Below are 11,200 nucleotides of genomic sequence, written 5' to 3'. Positions count from 1 at the left end.
GATTCCTCAGCCAGGGATAATAATAGTACCTGACTTCATAAGGTTGTTGTCAAGGTTGATTAGAATGTACAAAGTACCCAGAACAGTGCCTGGCACGCAGTGCTATGTAGAGAGTCGTGAGAGTTACAGTTATGGAGTTGGATCATTAATCAGTATCTCCCAAATTGTGTTCCTCGGGGTCCTCAACTAAGAGAAGCTCCCATCAAAAAGGTTCTTATGGTGGCATAAATTTGGAAAATGTCTCCTGTAATCTCTGATCAAGATTTGAGGAGCCCATAGTAAAACAAAAACAACCACAAAAGCAAAGCCCTTCTAAGTTTATTTAGCCCCGTGTTTTCCAAGCCTGGTGAGTCATGGAATCTTCCAAACACCTTGTGGAGACAGTGTTCCATGGGATACCAGTTTGGGAAGTGCGGTGGGCAAAGGCAGCAGGGGAACCTCCAAAGAGGGTTCCCAGGAGAACCCATCTGACCAGGGCAAGCCAGGGCAAGATTCAAGTGCCAGCAGAAGAAGGGGGAGGCAGCTGCAAAGCCCAGGGGGAGGGACCCCATAACTGGAGGGAAGGGTGCATAGGAGAGACGCACAGTGGGGAGACAGAGAAGACCAGGGTGCTGTGGGGATGTGGAGGGGAGAGAAGAGGAGGCTGAGGTGGCCCCGAGAATTCATATTTCCAGAAGGAGCAGGAAGGGGGCAAGGATTGGGGGGCATCCCTCACTTCTCACCTGCCTGCTCACCCCATCACTCCTTTCCAACTGAGTGACTGAGGGGAGTCTAAGTCCCGTGGCTTCCCCCAGGACAGGCCTGGAGAGAGAAAGGTGGGGACGGCCCCCAGAAGGCCGAAGACGGGCTGTCCCCGCTACGCACAGATCGTGTGGTTGTAAAATCGACAGCAGATGTCCAGAGCCCCTCGGCTGACCTCTGGGTTGGTGCTGAAAGGAAGCGAAGTTGGTCTGGGCTCCCGGCCCGGCTCTGCTGGCCACTGAGGGCTGTGCAGCCCTGGGAACCTTGCTCCAGGACTCCGATCCGCCCTCCTCCCCACGTCTGGTCTCCAGCCCCGTGTCAGCCACAGCCGTAACACATCTAGCCCTTGCCTCGGAGCCAGAGGCAGCCGTGGGGCACTTAGGCCTTCCGCACCCCGTCACTGTCAGGGTCCCAGACCCCCCCGGCCCAGGCCTCACCTCTGGAAGGCCTGGCGGCAGCACTGATACACCTCAAAGCTGCTGTTACTGAGGGTCGCGTTCAGGAGGGTCCTGCAATCGGCTGCAATCCCCCGGGGCACATAGAGGATCCCTGTGCACGGAAGCCAGCGGTGGCAAGGTCCGTCCCCCCGACTCCCCACCCCCGGGAACTTCCAGAGGGGTCAGAGCCCTGGTTTCTGGCCCTGGATGGAGCTAGAAAATCAGGACTCACCTGCCACGCAGGCATTCACCAGGGACACACAGGTCCCCGTGCAGAGTGCCCGGAGCACTATTTGGGAGAAGTCGCTCTTCCGTCGGGGGGCCATGGAGGCTGCAAGAGGACAGGGTGCTGAAGGCCAGGAAGCCATCTGTCCTTCTGCCCAAACTCTGCACCCCTGGGTGCATCTGCTAACTATCCCCTTCCTCTTCTGGGCAGCGAGAGGGACAGATGGTGTCCTCCTGACTGCTTACTGAGTTTGGGAGTCCTCCTTGGCCTGACCTGGGCCCCCAGGGAGTGCCCCACACCTGCCACCAGTGGAGGCAGATGTAGGAAAAGAAGGTGAGTTTGCTGTCGGGCAGACCTGGATTTAACACAGGCTCAGCCGCCAACTAGCAAGTGACTGGGGCCATCACTCCACTTCTCCAAGACTCTGTTTCTTTCTCTGTGAAATGGGATGGTTACAGCACCAGGCAGGGGGACTGGGAGGGGTGAACATGAGAGCTTGGAACTGTGCGAGGCCCTCCTCCCTAGGCCTTGTAGGGCCACCAGTCCACTGTGGGTATAGGAGCCAGCAGTCCAAGGCCTCAGGGGACAGGCCATTGCTGCACCTTCCGTCCCTCCCCAGACCCCTAAGCCAAGGTTGGCCTGCAAAGGCCACGATGCTGCCTCTGGGCCACCCCCAGCAGCAGAGAAGTCCTTTGTCTGCTCAGGGACCTCCTGAGCCATCTTGCTGAGGCCTTGCCCTGGACATACTGGGGAGTGGATCCCAGAAGTTGTTCCAGAGCCACACCCCCAACTGCCCAGGATGCTGGGGAGGCCCCCCAGGACTCACTCAGGCCTCCCAGCATGATCCCAATGGAACTGAAGTTGGCAAATCCACAGAGGGCAAAAGTTGTGAGGATTTCTGCTCTGACCTGAAGATAAAGAAGATGAGTGACAAAGGGGGTCATGGGCCCCCTTGCATGGGCGGGGCACCCCCACATCACCCTGGCTCCCGGGCCCTACTTTGACCCACTTCCAGTATGTCTTTGGACACACTTACTTTTGACTCCCCACTCACTCCTCCCCACCCCCCCGCCCCAGGCCTCCTACACCTGAACTAAGTCAGCTTAGCCTGCACCCCTGAGCAACAGCTTCCCTCCCATTGCCTTCAGCCCCCTGACTTTTTTTTTTTTTTTTTTTTAGATTTTACTTATTTATTCATGAGAGACACAGAGACAGAGGCAGAGACAGAGGCAGAGGGAGAAGCAGGCTTCCTGCAGGGAGCCTGATGTGGGACTCGATCTCAGGATCCGGGGATCACCCTCTGAGCCAAGGCAGATGCTCAACGACTGAGCTACACAGGCGTCCCCAGCACCAGCCTTTCCCGGTTTGATTCATGCTTGCCCTGCCCTCTGGCATTGGCCCTACTACGCTCTGTGCCCCGGGGGCACTTGGTGAATGGCCCTTCCCAACACGGCAGATCTGAGCCTGTTCCCTTCAGGGCTCTCAGGCATAGCCTCCTGAGGATAGTGAAGAACTGGGAGCCCAGCCAGCTGGGCTCCAGGCGTGTTCCCACCTATGACCAGATTGAGCAAGTCAATAGCCTTTTTCAGTGCTAGTTTCTCCATCTGCAATGTGGGAATAACAGTATCTGTTCAAGGTCACACACTCCAGGTGGAGAACCAGGCAGAGACTAGGTACTTAAGCAAAGTAATTCCCCTTCCCTTGACAATTAAACAGTCGTTTAATTTCCCAGGAAGTGGTGTTAAGAGCCAAATGGAACAATTTGGAATTAAAAAAGTGGCTTAGGTCATACCTCACACTGTAAAAAAAAAATCAATCCTAGAGCTTTGAAGCAGATAAATACTGATATTTTAAACATCAAATAATAGAAAATATAGGAAAATAGTAATTATACTGATATGGTAGCATTATTACTCTTATTTTGGAGAGAGGCAAACAGAGGGTCAGAGAGGTTAAGTAATTGAGGAAGTCCACACAGCAAGAAGGTGGCTGTGTCAGAATTGGAATTCAGTTCCGTCTGACCACAAAACTCATGCTTTTCAATATTTTATCATATTGTTCCAGGAATTTAACACTTACCAGATTTCTGGAATGGAGATAACTTTCTAAGTTTAGAAATAATAGAAGAAATCACAAAGGAAATGATTTGGTGTAAAATCTGTTAAAAGAAAAATCCCCAAATACAAAGTAAAGGGGAAAAAAGACTAGGAAATCTATATGCATAAAATATAATAGAAAAAGGTTAACGTCTTTATAACATAAAGAGTTTATACAAATGGATGGAAAAATATTAAGGTTTCTGCATCCTGCTTGCTCACCTACAATCACCCTCTACATGGCAGCTCATGTAATCTTAAAACGTCAAATGTCAAATCTTTGGGAACTTTCTATGGGTCTTCGGCCTGTGCCAGTCTCTTCCACAATTACCACCTGCTCTAACTGTGCTTCTTTCAGGTCTCCAAAGAAGTGCTTTTCAACCTCAGGGCCTTTGCACCTGTCTTTTCTTTGTCTGGAATGCTCGTCCCAGCTGCACCTGGTCCCTTCTCCTCCCTCCAGGTCTTGGCCTGTCATACCTCAGGGGGCCTTTTCTGACTAGCCTGACCAAGGAAGACTCCTCTGTTTCTTCCTCTTGTTTCCTTTGTAGAACTTAATTCAAATTGTGGTTACTTTTTCTTCCTTCACTTTCTTGTGCTTTTCAGCAGGCCTAAATTTCAGGACCCCAGGGACCATGTCTGTCTACTTTGCCTTTCAATTTCTGGTGCCTAGCAGGGTGCCTAGCCGAGTGCCTGGCACCCTAGAGATCTCAAGCAATACTTGCTACTAATATTTTTAAGAATCAAGTTCTTAAAAAGGATCCTAGAGGAGCATTCCACCCATTATCTCTAGAGGAGCAACTGAGCCTAGGGGTGAGGGCAAGGAATAAGGGGGAAATCTGTGCTTTTGATCTCACACAAACTTTTTTTAAAAAACTGAAGGCTACATTCCCTTACAATTTAAAGCATAATTTAAACGAGAAGAAAAAAAATATTTCCCCTTTAAAATACCTAGTAACCCCAGAAAGGCAAATTAAACAACAAGCTAGGGACTCCTGGGTGGCTCAGTGGTTGAGCAACTGCCTTCAGCTCAGGGCATTATCCCAGAGTCCCAGGATTGACTCCTGTGTCGGGCTCCCTGCATGGAGCCTGCTTCTCCTCCCTCTGCCTATGTCTCTGCCTCTCTCTCTGTGTATCTTGTGAATAAATGAATAAAATCTTAAAAAAAAATAAACAACGAGCTATTATTTGCCTGTGAAAGTAGCACAACTTTTTAAAAGGAGGCTGCTCAGTGCTGTTTAGTGTGTGGTGAAATCAGCGCTCACAGCACAGCCGGGGGTGATTGCAGTCCCTGCTACCCTTTGGGAAAAGTTAGTGGGATGCATGCAACCACACCAGGATGCATGCCATGTGATGCGGTCATCCCACATCTGGGAAAGCTCCCGAGGAAATGATCCGAGAGGAGGGAGAAGTTCTGTGCGCAGAGCTATTCATTTAGCAGTGTGTAAAATAGCCAAACGATGCAATTAACCCGATGAGCCCAACAGCAAGGGATTGGTTAAATATGTCAGAACTTGTACATCAAAAACAATGTTTCTGTCACTAGGTGCGGAGAAAGCTGGCTCTGATACAGGGTGGATGCCCGTGATGACAACTGGAAACTCCGTCTTAAAGAAAGAATGGGAGAAAACGCATAAAACACCTCTAGATGCTATTTTTGGATGGTGAGGGGACAGGTAATGGTTTTATTCTCAGTGATGCTATGTAGAGCTTTGATGTGTTTAGAAACATTCATTTTACAGAGCTTTTAGAGTTTTGTTTTGTTTTTTTAAGAGTGAGAGAGACAGAGCATACATGCTCGCAGGGTGGGGAGGAGCCTAGGGAGACAAAGAATCCCAATCAGACTCCCCGCTGAGCCAGTAGCCCAACACAGGGCTTGATCTCAGGACCCTGAGATCCTGAACCAAGCAGAAACCAAGAGTCAGACCCTTAACTGATGGAGCCACCCAGGTGCCCCTAATTGTTAGAAATAGATTTTCACAGAAAAAGCCACCTCCTGAGCTGAATGCAGTATACTGGCAGTGAATGTGGTGGGGCCTCCCCATCTCGCTCCCTCGGCTCACTGGATGCTCACACGTGTCGCTCTAAGCGCAGCTGTGGCACGGATCACACTGGTTTCCAGTTAGGAGAGGCAAGGCGCCACGGCCGTCCCAAAGCCACACAGGATGGTGGCCCATCCAAAGAGAGATTGCAGGTCTCCCCAACAAACGAGGCCCTTTCCTTGCTGCTCAGCCTCCTAACAGGGCTTCGGTCTGTCTTGTCGCCCAGGGCAGTAGGACTGGGGGGCTGGGCACCACCTCGGTGTGTCCCCTGCCTATCTGGGAGCCCGGACAGCAGCCGCCAGGGGGCTCAGGAGCAGCTGCATCAAGCCCCAGGGGAAGGGACGGGGACACTCACAGAGATCCACTGCTTCTTGGGGCCGACCCACTCCTCAGCTCCAGAGAGGCGGCGCTGCTTGTACTGGGAGAGCCCCTGGTAGGCCACGAACTCGTTCAGGAACAGCTTGATTCCCAGCAGCTCAGCCACCACTGGGCAGTCCTCCCAGGCCACACCCATTAAGAAGGCCACAGGCCGCAGGGCGTAGGAGCAGATGAGCTGAGGCACAAGGCAAGGGCAGCTGCTGGGACCTAGGGCCGCCCGGGGCTCTGTGGGGTGTCCACCCACCCCACCCCACACACCCCTCAAGGGCTACAGGGGCAGCCCCGCTATACCTGGAAACTGAGCTCCTGGACACCCACCATGGCTCCCAGCCAAGAGAGGGCCGCATTGATGAAGGCCAGCAACGCCAGGAAGGCAATCAGGTTGGCTCCGATGTTGGCCACCAGCTTCACAGAGACAGCAGCTCCACTGCTGGCTGCTTCTAGGAGGTTCTGAGCATCTCTGTTTGGGGGCCAAGAAGTACCATGATTGGCCTGTCTCCACAAACAGTGGGGCTCCTCATCCCATAGGCTCAGAGAGGACCCTTGAACAAAGTGTTTCGGAGCAGAGGGTCCTTGTTTTCTTTCTGAGACCCAGGGGGAGAAGGGGGCTGGTCCCAGCACTAGGATGAGACCTGGACTGCTGGCACGCAGCTGTGTCCACACATAGGAGCCACCAGCCACATGTGGCTTCGGAGCACTTGAAAGGTGGCTGGATTGGATGGTGTTGAAGTATTATAAGTATAAACACTGACCAGATTTCAGAGATCGAGTACCAAAAAAAAAAAAAAAAGAACATGAAATAGCTCGTTAATAATGTTTTATATTGATTACATGTTGAAATGATAGTTTGGACACACTGGATTAAAAATATTTTATTAAAATCAACCTGTTTCTTTTGACTTTTTAAAAGAACAATAGCAGGGGCCGCCTGGGTGGCTCAGTCGGTGAAGAGTCTGCCTTTAGCTCAAATTGTGATCCAGGGATCCCAGGTGGAGCCCACATGGGGGGGGGGGGGTCCTTGCTCAGCAGGGTGCCTGCTTCTCCCTCTGCTCCTCCCCCACCACTCCTCTCTTTCACTTTCTCAAATAAAAAATAAATAAAATCTTTAAAAACACAACTACTAGAAAATGTACAATTATGGATGTGGCTCACATTAGAGCTCTACAGGGCAGTGCTGCTGTAGGCCTCCAGGAATTTGTGAGGTTGGAGCTACTCATCACATCCCCAAGCACATTTGTCAAAAGTGGTGCCTTTTCAACATTTCTAACGCTGTAAATGCCGCACAGTGGTTGTTAAGGCTGCGAAGAAGAGGTGTTAGCAGGTGTGTGAGATCCAGGACGGTGCTGGGTCAGCGGGGGGCCTGACACCCTGGTGGTGGGAGCTCAAGGCTCAGGGAACAGGTGGCCTGGAGCCTTCTCAGGACCCTTCCCAGGGCCCACGCAACAGGCTGCATCCCCAGCCAGGGTGTCCCCCCTGGTCCCAGACTGGAAATTAAGATGCAGGACAGGAGTCCGAGTGTTTTGTGACTGAAGCCACAAGTGGGGCAGTGAACCAGGAGAGAGCCTGGGGCTGGATAGAGAGAAGCTGCGGGAGCCGCCTGCGGGGCTCTGCTCCTGCTTCACCATCTCCTGCTCCCTCCACGCCCCCCACGGCCTTCCCCTTCCCCACCTCTCTCCCTCCCTCCCTCCCCCTCTGCTCCGCCAGACTCTCCTGCTGCTCTCCCCCAACCTCCCCCTCCCCTTCCTCTCCCCCTCCCTACTTTCCCTCCCCCTTCCCCTCCCTCCCCCGCCCTTCTGTTTCCCCCTTCCCCCTCCCCCTTCTACTGTCCTCCTCCCCCCATCCCCCTCCTCCCCCCCCACAGGCCGCAGCCCGCGGTGCTCACCCGCAGGTCAGTTCCACCCCTTCGGGGCTCCTGAACTTGGACTCCTCTACCTCGGGGTAGACCAGCTTGGAGAGGGCCAGGGCGCAAGGGGCAGCCATGACGGAGGCGGCAATCAGGGAGGCGGCATCGATCTGCAGGGCGGGAACAGGCCTCCTTACCCTCCCCTCCCGAGCCCAGGGCAGGGGGGCCTGGGGCTCCGCCCCTGCGCGGGGTCCTCGGTACCGCGGGGCTGTGTCCCCTGACCACGGTCAGAATAACCTCTGCGGAAAGGGTCACGGGCTGTGCGCTGGGCACCTCGTGTTTCCCTCCAGCACCTTCTGTAAGTGAGCAGAGCAAGCAGTGTTCCCCCACAGGGGTGAGTGTGACCTGCCCGAAGTGAAGACAGAGAAGGAATTAGAGTCTTTGGGCTCCAAGGCCGAAGTCCTTCCTTCCCTCCTGGGCTGCCTCTGTCGCGGGTCATCTGGAGGCTGGTCCACCAGCGGCCAAAGGGTTTGTGATGGTTCCAGACAAAGCTCACAAAACAAGGGTTGGGATGGAGCCCAGACGTGGCCTAATTTGACCTCATAATATAGGAATGTCTTTCCTCTATAGGATTCCTGCCTTGAACACTTACTGTGACAGGGAGCTCACCACTTCAAGGCAGCCCATCATCCCTCTCCTGTGGTCAGAGAGCTCTTAGGAAATCTGCTGCCTAGGACAGCCATCCTCTGGCCCTGGGTCCGTCTCTGGGAGCCATGCTGTAGAAGACCCTCCCAGCAGAGGACACAGCAACCTAGGTGAGCCCCTGGAACTCTTCCTTCCTGAATTTTTTTTTTAAGATTTTATTTATTTATTTATTTATTTATTTATTTATTTATTTATTTATTTATTTATTTATTTATATTTATGATAGTCACACACACAGAGAGAGAGAGAGAGAGGCAGAGACACAGGCAGAGGGAGAAGCAGGCTCCATGCACCGGGAGCCCGACGTGGGATTCGATCCTGGGTCTCCAGGATCGCGCCCTGGGCCAAAGGCAGGCGCTAAACCGCTGTGCCACCCAGGATTTTATTTATTTTATTTGACAGAGAGAACAAGAGAGCACAAGCAAGTGGAGTAGCAGAGGGGGAGGGAAAAGCAGGCTCCCGGATGAGCGGGGAGCCAACATGGGGCTCCATCCCAGGACCCTGGGATCATGACTTGAGCCAAAGGCAGACGCTTCATGGACTGAGCCACCCAGGCGTACCCCCCCTTCCTGAATTTTTATCCTCACTGTGGCCTCAAACCCTTTGCTTCCCTGTTTTCTTCCCCAGAGATAGATAGGACATTTTCCAACACCATCTTATTTATCAAGGGGAAAAATTAGAACCAACCCAAACATTTAACAAGAGAACAGCTAAGCATTGTCACACTGTCATCCAAAATGATGATCACCAAGGCTTTGTGATAACGTGGGGGTCTATTCACAAAATTACATATAGAGCATAAACACAATGATAGGGAAGGGGGAGAAAACCCCCTCCAAAAACTATGCATGAGAAGACCAGAAAGAAACACACCAAAATGTCAACCAGTTGTCTGTCCCTGGATCATGGGACCAGGGTGATTTTCTCTTCTTTCTGCTCTTTGGTGTAATTCTAAATGTTCACAATACTATTGTCACTATTATTATAGGCAGAAAAATAAAATAGACTTTTTCCTCCCTAAAGTTTGTAACAAATCAACTATAGTTCTTTAATTTTATCTAAAAAGGGGGAAAAAAGGAGAGGAGTTAAGTTAAAGCTACATGTTCAGGCTAATAAAAGCAGAGAGCCAAAGAAGCCTGTGGAGGTGCCAGGGACTGATGATGAGGATCCAGGCCTGGGAGACCCTCTAAGGCTCTGAAACAGTGTGATGTCTGTCCTCCTTCCTGTTCTTTTCAACTTTGTTTCTTCTCAATGGGGAGTAGACACTCCTAAATATGAGTATCAGCACCAACAACCGCCTCCTGCACACCCCATCCCAGATCCTGGGTGGGAGGCTCTGCTCATTGTGGGAAGAGACTAGCCAGAGGGCTGGTGTCCTCTCTGGATGTTCTGGGCTGGGCTTTGGGACATCACTGGCCTCCTCGGGGCTGCCCAGTCCCCACATGGGACTGTGCCATACCTGGAATCTTGGGCTTTCCTCCTCTGTCAGGCAAGACCCTCCCCCTTCCTCTGCTTTGGAGGTTTGCCAACTTGAGCAGGGAATGCATCCTGCAGTTGTCACATTCCTGAGCACCATATGAGTGGGCCAGTCATGGCCATAGCCTCAGATGTTCCAGCTGGTCACTTCAGCTTGTAAGGGGCTGAGTTCTGCCCAGGCTGGCCTCCCTGGGGTGCTGGGTCAGTCCACACACACCTTCTCACTGCCAGCTACTCCTCAGGCCATGACACCCCCGGTCCTGCTTACAGGCATACAGTCAGGAATGCCTTCTGTCCCAGTATTGGGACATTGGGCTATTGCTGCGCTACCCAAAGGTGTGCCACGTGGAGAGGGATAGAGGGTGTGAGCCCTCCATCAAAAACAATTTTACTGGGGCACCTGGGTGGCTCAGTGGTTGAGCGTCTGCCTTTGGCTCAGGTCGTGATCCTGGAATCCTGGGATGAAGTCCCACATTGTGCTCCCCTCAGGGAGCCTGCTTCTCCCTCTGCCTATGTCTCTCTGTGTGTGTCTCTCATGAATAAATAAAAAAAATAAAATCTTAAAAAAAAAAAAAACCTTTACGGAAAAAGGAAGAAGAAATCCATACAACTACAAAGCATAAAATGGACCAGTTTCAGAAGGATGGATTTCAGATCCTAATATGTCAGAGAAAGAACTCCCACTTTTTCAACACTGTGCTCTTTCCTCTTACTGCATTTAATTCTTAAACTGCCATGAGGTGGGCAGTAATTCTGCCCATTTTACAGATGTGGAAACTAAGTAGTAGACTCTCGGGTGGCTCTGCTCAGAACCTCACAGACCCTATCCTAGGGGCCCTTGCTCTTGCCCTATTTGAATAGCATCAGTGGCTGATTCCCTCAGTGTGACCCTGCCTAGCCGGTGTTCACAGCTCCTCTCACAAGGGCCCCTGAGCCAAAGGGATGGGTAGAGAGACCAGTTTCTGGGGTTAGTGGAGAGGGCTGGGGCCTGCTTTAGAGTTTTGGGGAACTATGGTGAAAAGGCCGATGTATATGGAGATCACAGTGAAAGAATTCAGTGGAGCCCCGAGGCCTCAGAGCAGGGGAGGTCGAGACCAGTGTTATCCAATACAAATATAATGAGAACCATGTCTATGACTTTAAATTCTCTAGTAGCCAACTAAAAAAGTAAAGAGAAACAGGTGAAATTATTTTTGGTAATGCGTTTTACTTAACATATCCAAAACATTATCTTTCCACTCATGTAATCGATATAAAAC

The 11,200-nt window shown here is 51.7% G+C and overlaps 1 protein-coding gene across 7 annotated transcripts in view; it reads right to left on the bottom strand.

The window, feature by feature from the left end:
* Positions 1–301: 301 nt before the first annotated feature.
* Positions 302–11,200, bottom strand: part of SLC28A1 (solute carrier family 28 member 1) — a 49,327-nt gene continuing 38,428 nt past the window's right edge. For 6 of the 7 annotated variants that reach the window (XM_072800945.1, XM_072800936.1, XM_072800905.1 and 3 more), the window contains 7 exons: positions 7,800–7,930; positions 6,209–6,377; positions 5,895–6,092; positions 2,231–2,312; positions 1,411–1,509; positions 1,179–1,290; positions 302–929 (listed from right to left, as the gene is read on the bottom strand). In XM_072800945.1, the coding sequence (XP_072657046.1) occupies positions 857–929; positions 1,179–1,290; positions 1,411–1,509; positions 2,231–2,312; positions 5,895–6,092; positions 6,209–6,377; positions 7,800–7,930 (864 nt within the window). In that variant the 3' untranslated portion in view covers positions 302–856. The remainder of the gene's footprint in view (positions 930–1,178; positions 1,291–1,410; positions 1,510–2,230; positions 2,313–5,894; positions 6,093–6,208; positions 6,378–7,799; positions 7,931–11,200) is intronic. The other variant, XM_072800915.1, reaches the window with a different exon arrangement.

Source organism: Canis lupus, chromosome 2 (genome assembly GCF_048164855.1).
Source record: "Canis lupus baileyi chromosome 2, mCanLup2.hap1, whole genome shotgun sequence".
Lineage (NCBI taxonomy): Eukaryota > Metazoa > Chordata > Mammalia > Carnivora > Canidae > Canis > Canis lupus.
This window is presented reverse-complemented; position numbering and strand designations above follow the sequence as displayed.